We start from the raw sequence: 20,539 nt of genomic DNA on the forward strand, positions 1-20,539 counted from the left end.
GAATGAAAATGGGTTAGCATGTCTGCTGGAGTGAATAGAATCGAACACTTCATATTATAATGATATTGACAGACAAACTGTATTTAATATGGATTGATCGTATTCAGCCAATACCTGATCCGAAGGAAAAATAAACTGTTGTCAGAACATAAAAAAGTCCATTAAAATTATTTTACAGCCTAAGGCACTGAATGTTTTAATATCACTGCTATCATTGACCTGACAGGAGTGCTGTTAAAGCATATAACCAATTTTTGGGGAGAAATTCATACCCTTTCATTTTAAAAGTTTCCCATAGTATAGTGCTGTTAAGTTTTACAAACAAGTCCTGGATTCCGATCAAAAGCCAAACTGTTGTATCCGTCCGACTGTCCTCCTGCAGTCCTATCCGTCCTCCTCCTCCTGACTTGTATGTTTTACATTTAATGATAATGAGACTCTCCTGTTCAGACTGTTACACAGCAGTGTAAACCATATTAGACAATGTGAAACAGTATACACTATTGAGACATACAGTACATGTGCTAGATCTACCAGTAATGATTTGCATATACAAACATACTTATTCCCCAGTGGTAGCAGTAAAACTGTGGCCGTTGACAGCTGTACAGAGAAATCTTAATCTGCTCATCTGCAGGGTAGGGTGGTGGTGGTGGTGGTGGTGGTGGTGGTGGTGGCGGTGGCGAGAGGGGGGGCTCAGTATATTTTTTTCTCTGTTTCCTCCCCTTTAATTGAAGTGCATATATAGCACCAGGCGATGCAAGATGGGGTTAGACATTGGGGTTAGTTCAGGGAAAGTTCTGCGCTTCCTGTCCCCATCATCATCTTCATCATCATCATCATCATCATCATCATCATCATCATACTCACCACGTTTGGCTCCCCAGAGAGAGAGAGAGAGAGAGAGAAAGAGAGAGAGAGAGGGTGAGCGAGGAGCCATTCTGATACTGAACGAGGGAATGGAGGAAGAAAATGAAGAAATGAAATCAGCCTGGCATCATTTGCATTCAAGTTTTATCGGTGTTGAGGAGGGCGTTTTTGGGCCTGATAAGGAGAGGGCGTCGCAGGCTGTGCTGGAGGTGGAGGGGGGTTGGTGGATAGAAGAGAGAGAGAGGTGTGTGTGTGTGTGTGTGTGTGTGTGTGTGTATGAATGTTTTATGTGAACTGACTTTGGCAAAAGAAGGTGGCTCCAGAGTTCAGTTGGTGTCTGTTTGTGCTAACACACTCATATGTGAATGTTACAGCAGCTATAGTGAGGACAGGGCATTGGGGGTGGGAATGGTGTATGTGTGGTGGGGGTGTGGGAGCGGGGGGTTAATATCAGACCAAATAATTAGATTCGCTATCGTCTCGGCGGCAGCAGTGCGGGGATCAGGCAGATTAAAGCCGGGCTCGGGGCTGGTTAATATTCATGAGGGGACCGGGGTCCGGGCGAGGGGCTTAGACTGCAGCTCAAAGACTCTCCTCCGGCTGATGGGGCTTAAGGCAGCGCTCTCAACCAAGATGGAGCTCTGCCGGGGAGGCCTGACATCCCACTGATAGATGAGGGCTGGGCGGATAGTTAGGGTTAGACGAGAGGAAGAGAGGGTGACAAGGTACAGCAAGGTGTTGCATCTATGTGATCATGTTGTCTTTGTGACATGCTGGGAACCTGTCAGTCTTGATGTCAAAAATGTATCATCCTGTTCCTTTTCTCTTTCAGTCCTCCCTCTGTCTTTTCTATTTTCCTCCTTTGATCTTCTCCAAACTGTCACTGCTCACTTCAAACAGTCCTCACACTTGTAGCGCTCATCTTCTCCTTAGACTCTTTGTAAGGAGGAAACACACACTACATGAGTACATTTCCACGCTGGGGAAGAGTGAAAACATAATCAATACTGGAGCAATACAGACTGGTTGATATGGCTAAATGTGTTATCAGGATAAAAAAAAATCATATCAGTCGATATTGATAATTATCCTAAAAAAAGTGAAAATCATCATTTCTTTCAAATTTTAGGCTGATTTTGCTCCTGAGGGAAAGCTGAAGATACTAGACAGTTAATTGTGGATTAAACTATTATTAATTGCCAGAAAATGACAAACACTTGCTAAACAGCAGAACATTTCACAAATCTGAAGTAGATTCAAAGTAATTACAATTAAAATGCCTTCAATAAATTAAACAATAGATAGACAAAGAAATCTTAATTCTGGTCAGGACCCTGTCAAACTCTTTGTGCCAACATTTTAAAACATTTTGTAAATGTTTTAGCTGACTATGGAAACAGATTTAATAGACAAAACAAAAATCTCAACTGTGGTCAGTACTTTCTGTACAAGTTTTATACCCACCGTATGTAATTTCTGCTGTTTCTCGATCAAAATGATTACAAAAATCTGATTTTAATGACGTCATGAAGTAGCGCTGAATCATTCATTGTAGCTGAAAATCTGACATGACTGAGGTAGAAGTTTAGTCATGCTATGTCATATCATTCTAATGAAATAGCCAGTTAGTCAGTCAGGTTAATTTGCTAACTTACTATAAGCATTAGATAAGTGAATGATACAGTGCTAATGTAGCTAACGTTATGTGGTGAATTCAATCATGGAGTAGTGCTGCGCTGTTATCCCTGGTCAAAACCAGTCATACTGATAATAACTGTATGAATGTGTTGAATGTTAAAACATTACAACGTTACTGTACACAATAGTGGCCAGTCTCCTCTTGTCCTTCTTCTGCTGCTGTTGCTGCCTCTTCTTCTAAGTAATGGCAGGTAGAGACTGGCGTTTAAGGTGCATTTGATACTCTGTGCTATGGACACATTTTGTTTGTTTGGTACCAAACATATATCTAAATTCAATAGCTTTACCGTTAGATAGAGGCTGCATTTGTGCTGCACAGCTCTCTGTGGGATGCATCTTTGTGGTCACAGCTCAGTCAATGAGGCCACAGCAGATGTTGCTGATCTGTTTTTATCATTATTGATGGGGGTGTGGCCAGCTCCAGCAGTGAACACAACTCATGCATGAAGAAATGTGCTTGAGTTTGTTGAGTTCATTCTCTTGTTGAAACTTTTGGGCGCAGCCTCAGTTGACTCTTTGTGGGTCCAGACACGTTCCTCAGCTGTTGGCTCTTTGAGTCAATGAGATCGGCGTCAGACCAAGAGAAGTGAAAAGGGTTTTGATACCATCCGGTGGCCTCTCCGTTCTCCTTAACTCATCCCCACATCTTTGGCATCTGCTCTCTCTACTGGCCTGGTTAATTACACACACACACACACACACACACACACACACACACACACACACACACACTCAAAGTGTGATCTGGCCCTGTGCCTCTCTGATTCTCATTATCTCACGTGAAGCTGTGTTGTGTGTGTACTCGTGGCTGTAAAGTGTCTAAAGTAGTAGTTTTTCCTTGTTGCAGTTTGACATTGTAGATAATCTATTATTTTAATCAGTGGTTATGTTGCATTTTAGTTTCCTAAGTAAAAGAGACAGTTCACCCCAAAATCAAAACTGCATATTTTTGCTTTTACCTGTAACGTTGTTTATCAGTCTAGATTTTTTGGTGTGAGTAGCAGAGTGTTTGAGATATTAGCTATGAAGATGTCTGCCTTCTCTCTAATATAATAAAACTAGATGGCACTCAGTTTGTGGTGCTCAAAACAATACATTTGTAATGGCAATGTCTCTTTACAAAAATCGCAATCTGGTTACTCAAGATAATCCACAGACCTAGGAGATATTTACTTTCAACCTAATTACACCTGTCAACCATAGCACGCAGAATGATGGGTGCATTTAGTGCTAGCACCCCTGCACAACTGAGCTAGCTAATGTTACAGCACAACCAAGGAAGACCCTGTTAAATGTTACATCTCATGCTGTCATGAGCATGAGCTTCTTGTCTTTGAGTAGATGCAACGCTTACTTCTGCGCAGTGATACTGTTGGCAGGTGTGGTTTTGTAGAAAGAAAATAGTTCCTACATGAAACTGCTCACAACAAGGTCTGTGTAACCAGAGTAACCAGGTCATGATCTCTGGAAAGGGACATTGCTGTTGAGTTAAAAAAAATGAATAAATAAATAAATTCCGCTTTGAGCACCACAAGCCGAGTGCCATCTAGTTCCATTATACTGGAACTCTTCAACACTTGGCAAGTCATTCTAATCCAATTTAGATTTGATACATAGCACTTGGAGGAAAAATATGTTGCTTTGATTTTGGGGTGAACTGTCCCTTTAAACCCTTGACTTTTGCTTTCTCAAAGTAAAACCAGCAGCATCTGCATAGGAACAATCCATTGTATCTCCTTTAAAAGCCAGCTGTAGTCATAGTAAGGACATGGTGTTTGAATGCCCAATAGATTTTCAAGTGATTTTCCTCAGCACGTATATTTAAGTGCATAGATTTGCATTCTCCTGTAGCTCCTGCAGTGTTTCCTGAATCCCAATGAGTCCACAGGCAGGCCCCCTAAATAAAAATATTTGTCTTCAGGCTTCCTGTCTTCTCAACAGATCTTGAGCTATATTTGGCTGGAGTGTCTCATTCTACTTGACACTGCTTGTTTATGTGAAGGCCAACATGGGATTAGAGAGGTTTCTGGAGGGAAATTAGATCTTGAAATAGGTTCTAATGTCACAGTTTTGAGCATTTCCTCCAGACGTGGCTTATTTTCAGGATAGAAGTACCTCTATAAAAGATCTAGCTGCCACGTCTCACTGAAATGAATGAAACATCAGATATGAAAAAAAAACTGATGATGTTACGTAACTTGATCAATAACTTTCCCAAGATACTGTGCATTATGTTTCGTTTGTTGTAGAGGACAGTAGAAGTCTGACATTACCATGAATAAAAACATGTTGATAGCTGTGGTCAGAGAGGAAATTCCATCAGGGAGTGGACAACATTGACTTCTAATAAAGGTGTTATTAATTCTCAAATAAGAAAATATGGGAGGGTATCATGCTCTCAGTGAGTAATCACCCAATATTTCTTGAAGAACAAGCCTGTGTGTGTGTGTTTCTCATTTCCCCCTCGCTTTGTATATGTGTGTGTGTTTTCCACTTGTGCGCTACCGAGCTCTCCCCATTGCCCTATCATGGCGAATTCCAAAGCCGTGGCCGTGATGAATTAGTCTGAAACAAATTAGCAGTACTTACAGCTCAGACGGCTCCAGCATTGGGTTACAAATTAAAACAAAAGAAGCAGTATCTCCACATCAGCGCTAGTTCCCCATGAAATCCAATACGCTCTGCCTCAATCTTCAACGCACAACAGACTGAGAGGCTTCCTTCATTCTGTCCTTCCCTTCACTTCTCACTGTCTTCCCAAGCTGTCCCACTGACAACTTCCTCTGCAGGTATTTCAAGATTTAACTCAGGCCGTACCGTATGATATGTCTGATTGTACTGTACATTAATGCAGTTTAGGGTTTTGTTTTATTTTACCTTGGTAAACAGACACCTTATGGAGTGGCATGGTACAGATCGTGAATATGACACATGGATCAATGCAATCCTTTTTTTTTTTCATTTATCTACACCATATTGTGTTTTTGACCCCATTTGTGTGTTTTCTATTTGTTATTTAGCAGAATTTCTCAAAGACCATTAACTTACTGTAATGAATTTTGGTGGGAGGTTTGACCATATGAGGAACAATGTTTTTTGTATGTTTTAGCCCATTTTTTCTCACCTCTCTGGATTATAAGCCAAGAAATGTCATACTTATACTAGTGCACTTGTGTCTAATGCAGATACAGATTCAAATTTTCAAACCATTTTCTATTAATACAATGAATATATTTTGGATTGTGTGTCGTCTCTGAGTGCATTGTAGTTCTCTAATGAAGGAAGGAACCAGGTTTTTGGCAGTTTATTACAGATGGAAAGAATAGAGGTCAGATACATGTGCAATGAGAATTCTCATCAGTTCGGGCAATCCGTTTTTGGCCAAATGCATGAAATGTGCCAGTTTGTATGAACCACACCTCCTGTTCTGGGCTGTCACTGGCTGTCCACCACATCACACTGTCCGCTGCTCTGAGAAAGCCAGTGATAGATCCCTTTGTCACTCACTGGGAGGTTCAGCCTGTCTTTAAAAGCAGTAGTATTGACAACAAAATGGAGAAATAATCACATAAATTGCAATTATACAAAGCAATAACAGCAGAACTAAGATGTGGTGACAAAGTGCTGATAAGCTTTTAAATATATTTAACAAGTGTCGAGTGCTCAGGCCATTTCTAGAATATTTATTTCTGAGATTTTTGTTTCCAGACAGGGAATATGCTTTGTTTTAGGAATCAGCATAGATGAGGTTTGGAAGTCAGTATTTTAAAAAAATGCATAATATTACAAAATTTGGAATATATAACACTTTTGGGCAAGAAAAAGCTGTGATTTTGAATTGAAATACATGAAAAAGTCATGTAATATAACGCAGTGGGAGCCTTGGTATTAAAGGAAACTTTTGAGTGCCACGGTAGAAACTCTTAACAAGCAGGAGACACCATTATGTCAACTTTGACATTTACAGACTTTAACTGCTCAGTCAGTCTGCTGTGAGGACTCTCATGTCCAGTGCTGAGGGAATGCTGCCTCCTGGTGGAGAGGGAACAGTAATGCATCACCAACTGACAACAGTACTGCGCTGCCCTGACGCTGTGGGTTTGATAAGAGTGTCCATTACATGGAGATCATACTTTAAGTCTACATTCCCTTGTGAAATGTTGAACTACTTGTACTTTATTTAAGTTAGGGGGGAAACAACAGAATAGCTGAGTTATATCACATGTGAAAAAGCAAACTCTTCCCTTTTATCTTAGCAACAACAATAGCACAAACAAACAGTACAGCACCTGTGCATGTACCATGCTGGTAGCTATTTCAGTTAAAAGCTGGTAAAATTGCCTTTTGTCACTAGTTTTTATCTGCAGGGCAGTTACAGTAGATGAAACCTTTACCCAGCCGTGTCATTAAAAAAATGATAAATTTGGGGTTTGTTGTATACTTTCAAAATGTGGATTAACCATGCGCTTAGTGTTGTCAAAAATATCCATTTATTGATACACATTGTTTCTGAACATTTGAAACAGTTTCAATGCTCATTTTCCACAGTATTGTAACATCGGCACCAGCTGTGCTTTCTCTCTTTCTCATATTGTTCATGTTTACTACAGTCATTATATTGCTACTACCCAAGAAAAGAAAAGTCGCCGTCATCAAAAATGGCGTCAAATATCAATGTTTTTCAAGGTACTGTATCAAAGTAAGAAATTCCAATATCATGACAACACTACACGAGATTATTTACAGCAGTTTGTTCACCTGTAAACATCACATCAGGTCACTGTGAAACTGTGCTAATGAAGAGATTATAAGACAAGCTGATGTCTAATGGTGTTTGTTGAGTATGACAAGACATTGAAGTTAATGCAGTTTTGCAGTAAAATCATTTGCTACGGCATGACGGTGGAAGAGTGTGGAGCTGAGGAAAAAAAAGTGTGTCTGTGTGTGTGTGTTTCATGGAGACATGGGATAAGCCTGTGTCCTGGGAGTGATTGTCAGAGGGAATGCTCCTGGTGCCTCATACGAACAAAGACAAGATTGTACGGAGGACACACAGGTATGTGTGTATCTGTGTGTGTTTTACGTGTTCTATCTCTCTCTCCTACCCTCCCTGTCTCACTCTCTCATACCTCCACACATACAGACACTGGATGTTGACTCTCCACTCTTTGTCCAGTGTATTCACTGTGGATCTAATTATGGCAGCCGTCTGAATAGCAGCCTGTCGACCTCATCAGATCTTCTTTCTCTTCCCTTTCTTCTCTCCCTCTCTCCCGGGGTCTCTCTTCCTCTTTTATTCTTTTTCTCCTCTTTTCTTCTCTCTTCTCCTTGATTTTCTATACGGCTTTGTTCAGCCCGTACTCCCCTCATTTCCTCATTTCCTTCTTGGGTTGTAATCATCCTCTGCTCGCTGGCGGGTGTTTACCACTGGCCACGCACTGGACAGTACCGCGTGACTGTGTATTCCCAATTGACAGCAATTAATGCTTGGATTTTTGTGATTATCTCATGCTCCACGTACTACACAGCAGCACAGTTAAAGAATGGACACTTGAAAGTGACAATGGCATGTATTTTAAGAGTATCTCTCTTATTTCATTTGATTTGTTTCCTTTTGAAACATTGTTAAAGGAAGGCATGAGAGAAACACATGAAAGAATTGAGACTTTATAATGTTCCAGCTGTGGGACACTAGCACTACACTGTATGTACTTTATTGCCAGTACAGTATGCAAATGTTCCATAAATACAAACATGTAAAGTATCTATCATCAGGTAAGACCCTTGTCTTTGTGGCAGGAGGCTACACAATGGAAGGAATAATGTAATTTGTTAGAGGGTAACTTTTTCAATCTGGATGCTATTTTCCTATGTTTGTGTGTCTAAGACACTAAAGGGATCGACGGTTTCTGAATATGGTCCATATTGAGTTAGATAGCTGCAGCCAGCAGCAGCAAAACAGGCTGCAATGTACATGTAATCTATGCAGGCATTTGAGCACCGTCAATGTACATCCACTTAAATTTTTTTTGACTCAGATTGTTTTTTTTAAGTGTCTGACAGCATTATGGAAAGGATCCCTACAGAGATAGATTCTTTTTAAAGAGTAGGATTCTTTTTGTTTAACCAGAAACAGACCCAAAATGGCCATCACTAAAACACCAGACTCCATTTGAATAAACAGTCATTTAAGCATGTATAGAGGAAGCATATTTTCACATCTAACTGGGTGAATTAAACATTTATTTCAAACCAGAGTTAGTGATTGTTGCAACAATGGAAAGATGAACCAATGTGGTTTTTGTGAGTTTTATTTTGTTTCTGTCAACTTAAATGAAGTGTGTTTTAGGATAACAAAGTTACAGTTTACTTAAATGGAGTCTGGTGGGTTTGCCAGTAGTGATTTTGGGGCTGTTTCTGGTTAAACTAAAAGGATCTTACTCTTGAACTAAAAGGTCTATCTCTGCAGGGTCCTTCCATAATGTTGTCAGACAGTTACAATAAAAATCTGAGCCTTTGATAAGTGGCAGAAACAAGCATTTTCAGTGGATCTACAATGACGGTGCAAGAATGCCCTGAATGGTTACATTGCAGCTTGTTTTGCAGCTGTGTCTCTCAGTACTGGAGCAGGTTCAAAAATGGCTGTGCTGATTAGTCACATAAACACAAAAAAACTGGGTAAGACAGGACCAAGTTGAAAAATACCCTTTAATACCTCAACTGTCTAAATTAAGGCATGGGTGGATTTTAAAGGGTTGATTTATTAAATATCATCACAGTGTCCTGGAGCTCAAGACAGCAACTTGGAATTGTTTATGTCTGACCAACAGTCCAAAGATATATTACAATTTACAGTGATATATAAGAGAAGCATGAACCAACACATTTTTACATTTTTTACTCAACTCTTAGTTATTGTTGATTTTCTTTTTGACTGATCAATAAATCAACTATTTGTTTAAGCACTAATAGTCCCATAACAAGACCTTCAGTACAGTCTGCATATGTGACATTATAATGTAAAATCATGTAAAACAAAACAAAAACAAACAAACAAACAATAATACAATTAAGAAATGATTTTCAAATTGAGCAGTACACTTTAATATCACTGTGCAGTGTATTACACACATTTGTGTACACATTCTACTTCAATATATAGAGTACTGTGTAATTCAGCAGTGACTGTGATGAGTCTGATCAATGAAAAGGTTCTGTTCAGTTCTCATCACCTTTCTGTGTGTGTGTGTGTGTGTGTGTGTGTGTGTGCAGAGCTCCAGGCTGACTCTTGTATGTGAAGATCCAGACTGTTGGATTAGTCTGCTCCCTCTGATCCCTGTCGTCTCCGCTGCCAACTGTACCATCTACAGCCAAGGTGAGTTTATGTGACAAAGGAGAACACTTCAAGCATCGTGTCCACCTGAATACAGCTGTTTGTGATGCATAGTCTATCCGTGTGATCCACTCATAATGTGTGCTGACTGCCTTGAACGTCTGAATCAGCATTCCTATTGCCCAGTCTAAACCCAGTCTGTCACTGGAAGCCTCTAAGCGACTTCAATTCACTATCTCAGGAGTTAATGCCTTGCTCAAAGTCATTGTGTGGTTTTGGGAAAGTGTTCCTTTTTCCGTTTTCTATTAACATCTTACTTTATCTCCCTTAGTGAACATTTACAAGCAGTATACCTTTAAAGGTATACTTTGCCTGCAAAATGACCCTTTGTATATCAGTTTCTCACCGCGGGTTAACTTCAGTTCATGAAAAAAACTTTGCCTCCACAGTGAACATAGAATTCAAAAAGGCAAACATTCTTCATGAATTGAAGTAAACAGGACCTCGTTTAACAGCAGCAGAACTATATCAAAACATTCCTTGACAAACTCTCACACAACTCGCACAGTTTAATCCAAGCCTCATTTATCTAGTTGTATGCTCATTACTTCTTAAACACATGCATTTTAACTGAAACATTACTACTGACGGATGTTTTGATATCATTTTGCTGTTGTTAAAGTTGACACCTCTCCATTTAATGCATGTATAGGTCCTGTTCGTGCATGCGTGTGTATTTCGGGCCTGTGTGTTTATATATATGACAACGGAGTGAAAACATTGAATTTCCTCCCTTGGGATTAATAAAGTATTTAAGTATATTAAAAACATGGACTCCAATGACTTCATTCGTGAAGAAGGTCTGCCTTTGTTGGATTCTCTGTTCACTGTAAAGATATGCAAGACAAACCAAGTTTTCTTCAAGAATTCAATATAACTCAGAGTGAGTAACTGATGTACAAATGGTCATTTGGGGGGTGAAGTATTCCTTTAAAAAAACTAGCCCCTAAATAGAATAAATTCAACTGGTATGAAAACAAAAAACTAATTGTTATCATGTCATACAAAACGAGGGATTGACCCTGCTAGTCTCAATTTGTGACCTAAGTTTGTGTGTTTCCAGGTGAGGAATTGTTCTGTAAGGTGACCAGAGAGGTTGCAGCTGGTGAAAAGCTCCTGGCTTTCCTGTCGCCTCCTGGAGCCTCATCTTCCTCCTCCCCGCTGGTCCAGCTCTCTCCTCCGCTCAGCCTTGTCACCCAAAAACAACCTGTGGTAAAGGAGGAGTCACTGTATCCGGCGGCTCTGCGGTCAGACATCCAGCTCCTCCCACAGCAAGCTGGCATGGCCGCAATCTTGGCTACTGCCGTTGTCAATAGTGAGTGTCATATTTAAGGCATGAAAATATATCTGTCTTACTTGTTGGTAGTATAGCTGCTTTTTTTAGGCAATAGAGTATATATTATAAATAGTATAAACATGGAAGTGGGTTCTAATTTGTCCAAGTCATTGATTAGAATCAGATGGACTGGAATTTTAACCGTTATTGGTACAACGTTATTGGTATTAGAAATATGAGATATGTGGCCTAAAGAATATAACATCCAGTACAGTACCCCCTTCTAATTTATTATGCTTTATATTTTTGTGTTGGCAGCCTTTACATATTTCATCCAGTGATTTTTATTCTGATCACTGCAACACAAGCTGGTGCCTGCAGGCCATTATGATCTACTGTAATTTACCATATGTCTGAAAGCAGCAATGATCTCTTTGGCCACAAGATGACACTGCAGCTCTTTCAGTGTCCTCACAGTGCCACACAACAAAGTTTCCTACTGGCCTTCTGCTGTGCTGATGTGTGTGGCTGATGTCCAAACACACACACATTTGCTGTGACCATTGATAATCATCCTAGATGATAACACGTTCATCTGGTAACACTGCAGCAAATGATTTTGATGTTGTTAAAAAATAACCTAGAAGTTAAGACGTATGATAATTATTGTTCTCATGACCTTAGTTTCTTGTCGCCTTGGATACTCATAGCAATGAAATGTGCATGTGTGGCAAACGTGAGTGCTTGCTCAATCTATTGGAGCTGTAGATTGACTTCTGAAAAATGTTTTCAGTCACATATGCACATACTTTAGGTATATTTAATAAGGGTAGATGTAAAGACAGGTAGATAAAAATGAAACCCAAATTCAGCACTTGCTTGCTTTTCATGATGTTGCTCAAACCACAGATTTGTGTCTCTGTTCAGGCAGTTAATCCTAAACATATGTTCTGCTGTCTATCAGAGGACATTTTCCCATGCAAGGACTGTGGAATCTGGTACCGCAGTGAGAGGAACCTGCAGGCCCACCTTATGTACTACTGTGCCAGCCGTCAGAAGCAGCCGGCCGCAGCTTCATCCCCACCACAAGACAAACCCAAGGAGTCCTACCCAAATGAACGCATCTGTCCCTTTCCACAGTGCAACAAGAGCTGCCCTAGTGCCAGCTCACTGGAGATCCACATGCGTACACACAGTGGTGAGAGCAAGATTTATATATATGCCAAACACACAAAGGGTCAGAACGTTTAGACCTACTTTGTAGATATTTGACTAGTGTGCCTTCATCAATCAGTTCATTACATTGTCTGGGAGATGATTGTTTGTCCATCTAAGCTATTGTCCCTCTTTGTCCTTCAATAGGTGAGCGTCCTTTTGTCTGCCTCATCTGTCTGTCAGCCTTCACCACCAAAGCAAACTGCGAGCGCCACCTTAAGGTACACACAGACACACTCAACGGGGTGTGTCATGGCTGTGGCTTCGTCTCCACCACAAGGGACATCCTCTACAGCCATCTGGTCACCAGCCACATGGTTTGCCAGCCTGGATCTCGCAGTGAGGTCTACTCCCCAGGGCCAGGACTTCCCAAGCTACCCCTGTCCACTGGTAGGTCATACCATCGTTGTATAAACTGATTGTCAAGACTGCAGATCAATTTGGACCAGACACATTGTTCTAAATCCATTCAGATATAACATACTGTTGCAGTTCATTAATCTCGACTCTCTTCTTCAGGTCTCAGTCCAGGGGACTCTGGTGTGGTGCTGAAGTGTCAAGTGTGTGGCCACAACTCTGACTCCCCTGCCCAGCTTCAGCAGCATGTACGAACCCATCTAGAGGTCAGGGTCCCAGCCGAAAGGAGCCCCACCCCTCGCCAAAGTACCCCGTCATCAATTGACCACCCCCAGCTCCAGCCATCTCCCCAGGAGAGGGAGCCCCTAGCCTGTGTCCCAACACCAGACTCATCCAGCCCTGGTGCAAACGGCAGCTCAGCCACGCCTCGAGACTACAGTCCTCCCAATGCCCCAACCACTGACCTAAAGATCAAAGAGGAGCCTCATTCCGACTCAGAGACAGAAGAGCAGCAAATGGAGATAAAGGAGGACAGAGAGGAAGAAGAGATTGGTGGAGGGGAGGGAGATCAAGAAGCAGGAAGGGAGACAAAGGAGGGTCAAATTGTCACAGTCTCATGCCAGACATCAACCTCTCCGAAGAGTCCAGCCACAGCAACTGTGAAGGCAGAACCAACTAGTCCCACCCCTGGTTCTAGCCCTGCACATGTGGGAGGTGCAGGGTCAGTCCTTCCTGGAGGAGCGATGTTCTTGCCTCAGTACATGTTTAATCCCGAGGCAGCCATTTTGCCTCAGGCCTCAGAGATACTGGCTAAAATGTCAGAGATGGTCCACAGCCGTCTGAAACAGGGCCAGACAGTTCCTCAGAGCAACCCAGCGGCCTTTTTCCCCTCTGGACCGACTGCGCCTACAGCCACAGCCACTCCACCTCACAAAGGAGCCACCTGCTTTGAGTGCGATATCACCTTCAACAACATCAACAACTTCTATGCACATAAGAGGCTGTACTGCTCCAGCAGGCACCACGGAGAAGGTGCAACCTCAGCTTCAGGCCCTGGATCAACAAGGGATGCAGCTCCAGCCACGATGCCCTCCAGTGGGGCACATGGCTCGTCCGCATCTCCTCAGGCTGGAGCAGCAAGTAGAGCAGCCTCTGCATCTCCTACTAACTCTGACCCTCCTGCAGGGAGTGGAGCAACAGAATCCAGGAGGGTTGTGGAAGTGAAGACAGAAACCATTGTGGGGAGAGAGGGAATATCATCCTCCTCTGAAGGGGAAGGCGGAGGTGGAAGCTTGGGAGGAGGAGGTGGAGGTGGAAGAGCAAGCGAAGGCAGCCAGAGTCCTGCTAGTGGTTCTGCAGAGGACCAAGAAGATGATCCCAATAGGACCTTCTGCGAGGCCTGCAACATCCGCTTCAGTCGTCATGAAAACTACACTGTTCACAAACGCTTCTACTGTGCGTCACGCCATGACCCATCCAATCAGCGAGCCATACACATGGCCAAGGCAACCACCGCAGCAGCCTTCCTTCCCCAACCTATCCGCAAACGCAAGAGGAAGAAGATGTACGAGATTCACATGGCCAGAACTGAAGCCTTAGCCAATGCTGCTGCCGCTGCTGCTGCTGCTGCCACTGCTGCTGCTGCTGCCTCTGCACCGTCTCCATCTGTTCTGGGCTTGGCAGTGAAGCAAGAAGTTTCTCCCAGTGGGGCAGGAAGCTCCAGCCCTGAAGGAGATGGCCCGATTGACCTGAGCAAGAGGCCCCGTCTGAGTGATGTTCCACGGCACAGCAGTAGCAGTATTCTCCCTGCCCTGCCTCTTACTGACTACCACAAGTGCACCGCCTGCAGTATCAGCTTCAACAGCATTGAGAACTACCTGGCTCATAAAACCTACTATTGCCCTGCCACCACCCTCCAGCCCCATACCTTGGAGCAGCTCCACAGGCTCAAGAGATCAGCCTCTACCTCTCCCAAAAGCAGGCCTCAGCAGGAGCGCCCGGATCTCCTGCACCCTATGGAGGCTAAAGCTCTGCCCGCTGAGTGGGTGGCCCAGGTTCAAGGCACATCGTCCAGTCCTCACCCCTCTGCCTTACCGGCCTCCGATGCCACATCTCCTCCCCATACAACCACCACACTAGCAGCCACCCCAGGAGCTGGAGCCAAAGGTGTAAACATCGGTTCCTCTCAGGTGGTCTGCCCATACTGCCCTAACAGGCTCATCACCTGTGACCTGATGGAGCACTTCAAGACTACCCATGGCCTGGTTGTAACCATTCAGCCACCACAGTCAGGCAGTGCAGTCAGCCGCAGCCCCAGCCTCAGTCCCAGGGATGGAGCTGCTGCAACAACCTCCACCACCCCGACCAGCCAGCCTCGACTGGTCACACGAGTTCACAGAGACAGTGTCAACGGGCAGGCCAGGAGCGGTACAACTTCTCCCGTCTCCCCACTGGTAAACGGCAGCCCTTCAGCTGGGGGCGGATCACCATCAGCCGGCTCACCCCTGCCCATGTCTCCCCCTAGGGCTCCCTCTCTGACTTTGTCACCTGTGCCTGAGGTCCTGAGGGAGACAGTGGGGTCATCCCACCTTCCAGACACAGCTGTCCCAACCGCGGCCTCCCATCCTGTCTCCACGCCCCAGCCCGCTGCCACCGTCGGCCCCAAAAATACAGTGATCTCCCCTGTCCTGAACGGTAACTCCCGCTTCTGTCGGCTCTGCAACATCAAGTTCAGCAGCCTCTCCACATTCATAGCTCATAAGAAATACTACTGCTCTTCCCACAGTGCCGAACATGTCAAGTGAGCTGAGTATTTCACTCCTTCCTTCCCCCCCTTCCTTTAACTTTCTGAGTGGAGGCTTTCCTTCACTAGGTTCCAAGAAGCTCAGATGTCCCCTCTCCTCTGCCAGTCCTCCCACATGGGTGCCAAAATGGCACTCAGCTGGCATGACCATGAATCACAATGAATGACTGTTACTCACCTGGCAGGGCCTGATGCCCAACTGCTCCAGAACAGAACTTGCAGGTGGTGTTACTAACATACATTAACTGATATTCCTCCTCCGATGGGTCAAAGTTTGTAGTACACTAAGAGTTGAGACAGATGCTACCTGCACACACTGGTGTGCCCTTGTCCCCTAGATCACTCTCTGTCTTTGTACCCCAGTCACCAGTTCAACATCTACCACTCCCAGGCCTCACAGTATGTTGAATTGCGGGACGTTAAAAACATTTATGTCAACAGCCTCTTTTCTGTCTCTCTGTTGAACCGTCAGTAATTAGATTCTGGCTGTTAGAGGCATTTCTGACTGATAATGATCCAGTAATGATGATGCTGATTATGATGAATCTCCAGTCTTTTCCTGAGCTCTTAATGTCCCCGACCTAACCAGAGGAATCATTTCTCTTGTGTGGAAAAGACTTGATTATTGTTAATGTTTTTATTCTCTGTGCATAGTGTATGATGTCTGAAAAAAAAAAAGAATTATATAATGCTTTTGGTTTCAACACTGGCTCTTTTTTGCTTACTAGAGAAGCTAAAGCGTTTTTAGCTGAAAAACAAATATGTGGTATCACAATGTTACTAATTGCTGAAGGATAATATTTCAAATGGACAGTTTTTTCTTTTCTTTCATACACACAAATTTTTATTTTCTCTTTCAAATGCAAGGGAGAAAAAATGTGAACTATTTATCTTTTAGTCCTCACTGATTTCATGTCAACAGAAAACTACCTACCTGGTGTCTGAGAGTACTTGTATTTTTTATTTGTATATTTTTCATACTGTTGGAAGGAACTGTTTGGATCTGGGTGTGTTGAAGTGTATTTTCTAAGTGTAGATATGTAATATTTTTCTCACAGTAATCACTGGGATCACACTGAACTTTGTTATCACGTTAGCATTTGGTGTTTCTGTTCATGTCATCTTTAATTGATGGTGAAGTCTGAAAACCAGCGCTGTTTATTTTTATCCCCTCTTGTACCTCGCTGATGAGCAACACGATTAGATCAGAGCAGCTTCCTCACTTACAGCTTTTCACATGAGAAAGTTGAAGGGAGCGCTTCTGGCCGTTGTGCTTGTACTTTGGTGAGAATATTGTGGCCTGCCAGAGGTTACACAAAATCCAAATTTTCAATCAAAAGTCTATCTTTATCTTTAGTTACTAGCCTCCATACCATGCGAGGTAGGGCCATTACAGACACACAGCTTTACATTATTTGTTGCACATTCCCATTTCATACTAAGAGATACACAAAGTAAAATGTTTTGTGTCTAATGCGCATTATTTTTATTTTTATTTTAAATTATTGTGTTTCTGTCCGGCAATGAAGGCATAGCAGGGAGCAGTCACGACTTAGTACAACGTCTCACACAGCAGAGTAAGCACATATGTACTAATCACTTATTGTGGCCTGTGGTGTGAGTGAGTGCTTTTACTCTTTTCTCTTTAATGCTCTCTTACTCATGCTTACATACTCACACAGTTTACGCCATGTTCCCATGCTGCTGTTGCAGATGCAATACAGTGTTAGTTAGAACTGTGAAATGCTTTTTCTTTTCAATATTGATACAAACTTTACAATGTAAGGGTCATTTTAAAGGTCCAGTGTGTAGGAATTAGGCAGAAATGGAGTATAATATTATAAATATGTTTTCTATAGTGTATAATCACCTGAAAGTAAGAATTGTTGTTTTTTTGCTTTCCTTGGAATGAGCTGTTTATATCTACACAGGGAGCAGGTCTTCACCTACGGAGATAGCCACATTGCACCTCCACGTTTCTATAGTAGCCCAGAATGGACAAACCCAACACTGGCTCTAGATATGGTCATTCGTGTTTTTGCATTGGCCACCGTTTTTAGAAACCCCCTGCATGACTGGCGATGTTGGAAAACACAGATTATTTTTGTGTTTTTACCCGTTTAAATCACTGGATCTGTTTGTTTTGGAGAGAAAGAGACCTCTGCAAATAATTCAGCTCATGATACACATCACCTAAATGTGTGGATCTTAAGCTTTCAGAGAGGAAGGTGAGCACACGCTAGCAGGTGCTACGCTAATTGCGCATCTCCAATATGCCAAACAGCGTCGGAGAAACACTGATTAGATCTAGGTCTTAAGTTATCAGAGGAAAAGGTGGGCACAGATTAGCAGATACTAGGCTAGCCGCCCATCTGCAACATGCCAAACAGCATTGAAAAAAACTGATTTGTAACCTGTATAACCTTGTATTCAGTATTTTTAACAATTTAAATCACCTGGTCCATTAGTTTTGGTGAGGAGGAGACCTCTGCATTAAAAACCTCCTAAACAATGAACACTTAAGGAATTCTAGGAGAAGGAGACGTTTCAGCTGGTTGCAATTAGCAATCCTCTCCTCTAGATGCCACTACATTTCCCTAAATCTTAAACACTGGACCTTGAAGATTTTTAGGGGCCCGGACATTATGTTTTTTAATGGAAACTGCCAATAATGCATCCAAATTTGTGACGGATTTTCTCTCCCCCGGATTCTAAAAAAAAAAAAAAAAGCAATACACATACTTACTCTTGTCAATGTACAAGAGCCTTTGAAACAGTATTTGGACCTTAATGATACACCAAACCTACAGAGTTGTGACACAGTATTAGGTGATAGCAAGTTCTGAGATCAGTCCTCACTACTGAAGGGATTTTTCTGGTCAGCAGGGGAGCACATTAACCAACTATTAGACCTTTTTTCTAAAATGCGGATATCAGTCAAACTGTAAACCTACAGACACAGGACAGATCTGGACCTTCATCGACTACTACTGATCTGTTTATTCAGTAGAAGCATCAAAACAGCCACACATAGGCCTAATCATTTCTTGGGAGAAATATTGTCATGCCTGGTGAAGTTTTTTTTTTGTTTTGTCATTAAGGGACAATAGAATAAGCTGAAAACACAACATTGACATCTTTCCATAACCATTTGAAGTTTTCTAGCAAATTTGACAACATGAGCTCCTCAATTAATGTTGACCCCATCTGTTCGTCCCCTAAACTGGAAACCAAATGTAAAAGGTTTTTTTTTTTTTTTTTTTGGTACCATAATTCAAATCTGTTAGATTTTTTAATGCTCTGTTGTGGTTTGGAGCAGCACTGTACCAGGCACATCTTACTGCTAAGTGTTTACAATTGTGCTGGTCTATATCTCTCAGTTCAAAAGGAGAGAGAAAAAAAAAAAGCAGAGGAAAGTCAGTCATGTCAACTCATCACAGTTTGAGTAACTGAGTGCTGGAAAATCATTCTTGGAACTTACCCCTTTTAATTGCACTGTGTTGTATAAAAATGTGCTGAATGTTTTAGTTTTAGGGACTTTTTTGTAATGTATTTATGTTATACAGAACTTTTCCCCGTCCAAACCTTGAAGGACTTCCTGAAAGATTTAAAACCCTTTTTTTTTTAAACTTAGTTTTAAACATGTTTTGCTAATGATTCCTCTGATGTCCATAATGGAGAAAATCACAATGAATGTCAAAACTTTTATTTCCATATTTTCATTTCAGTTCCATTACACTCTTGTCCAAACTATGCATGGGAAATAAAAAAGTTCTGAGAGACACAGATAGAGAATGTTCTTCTTTCTAGTGGCTTCAGTCTGTTTCATGTGAACGCCTACGCACAACTCTCGTCACTGAGTGGGAGTCCTTGACTTTTGTAGGTGCTCCATTCACCGTCACTTATGAGTACTCACTCAAAAATCACTTCCTTCCATAAGAAAGCTCCCAGTGCGTTCTTTCTGTTTAATGTTTGCTCGTGAATAAAGGCTGAGTGAATCATCAGCTTTCCTTTCAAAATAATGTGCATGAGTAATGGTAGAAGAAAAGAGTGCCCAATCAGAGCCCCAAGGCTGCTTCAATCAATGGCAAAGTGCACCCATAAAAACTCTGCTACCTTAAGCCTGCACAGAAAAAATGAATAGATGCATATTTCCAAGTGACTTTCTCACCCTGTGTTTATCCTTCAATTATGGAATGTTAATTTTACATCTCCCTGTAGGACAGTGAGTGGTGGATTTATCTGCAGAGGCTCCAACCCTCTGCCTTTTTTTCTTATTATGCCTGCACACCAGCAATAGCTGTGGCCAAAGGCATTTTATTTTGGTTTTCCGTCTGTCCCATTTTCGTGAACATGACATCTCAAGAACGCCCTATGGGAATATTTTAAAATTTGGCACAAATGTCCACTTGGAATTAATAATGAACCTGGTTAGAATTTGGTGGTGAAATGTCTCTGTGAACCTGTCCTCCCAAGTTTGTTTGCCCCCTAAGTGCAATTTGTTTGGGCAGGTGTAAACACAGCAATCACACTCGGGCGCACACCAAAACAACCAGACCGAGACCTTCTTGAAGAGGTGGTCTCAGTCCAGTTTCCAATGAACTCTGGCGCAGTTTGCTTGTGGTGTGTTGTGTGTTCTGTCCTCGATCTGAACCAACTGCAGTCGCATTAGGCATTGTTTGGGTTAAACAAGCATGAGCATGGGGCGTCGGTGGCTTAGTGGTAGAGCAGGCGCCCCATGTACAGCAGCGCAGCGGCCCGGGTTCGAATCCAGCCTGTGGCCCTTTGCTGCATGTCATCCCCCCTCTCTCTCTCTCTCTCTCTCTCTCTCTCTCTCCCCCCTTCACACTTACCTGTCCTGTCCAATAAAGGCAAAACACCCTAAAAAAAATATCTTAAAAAAAACAAACAAGCATGAGCATGTTAC

The 20,539-nt window shown here is 42.4% G+C and overlaps 1 protein-coding gene across 1 annotated transcript in view; it reads left to right on the forward strand.

Annotated features, from left to right (window-relative positions):
- Nucleotides 1-19,391, forward strand: part of zfpm1 (zinc finger protein, FOG family member 1) — a 128,148-nt gene extending 108,757 nt beyond the window's left edge. Inside the window, exons 5-9 of the mRNA XM_050072389.1 lie at nucleotides 9,841-9,943; nucleotides 11,025-11,276; nucleotides 12,202-12,435; nucleotides 12,600-12,842; nucleotides 12,972-19,391. Coding sequence (XP_049928346.1) covers nucleotides 9,841-9,943; nucleotides 11,025-11,276; nucleotides 12,202-12,435; nucleotides 12,600-12,842; nucleotides 12,972-15,613 — 3,474 coding nt within the window. The 3' untranslated portion in view covers nucleotides 15,614-19,391. The remainder of the gene's footprint in view (nucleotides 1-9,840; nucleotides 9,944-11,024; nucleotides 11,277-12,201; nucleotides 12,436-12,599; nucleotides 12,843-12,971) is intronic.
- The last annotated feature ends 1,148 nt before the right edge of the window (nucleotides 19,392-20,539 follow it).

Source organism: Epinephelus moara, chromosome 20 (genome assembly GCF_006386435.1).
Source record: "Epinephelus moara isolate mb chromosome 20, YSFRI_EMoa_1.0, whole genome shotgun sequence".
In the NCBI taxonomy this organism is placed as follows: domain Eukaryota; kingdom Metazoa; phylum Chordata; class Actinopteri; order Perciformes; family Serranidae; genus Epinephelus; species Epinephelus moara.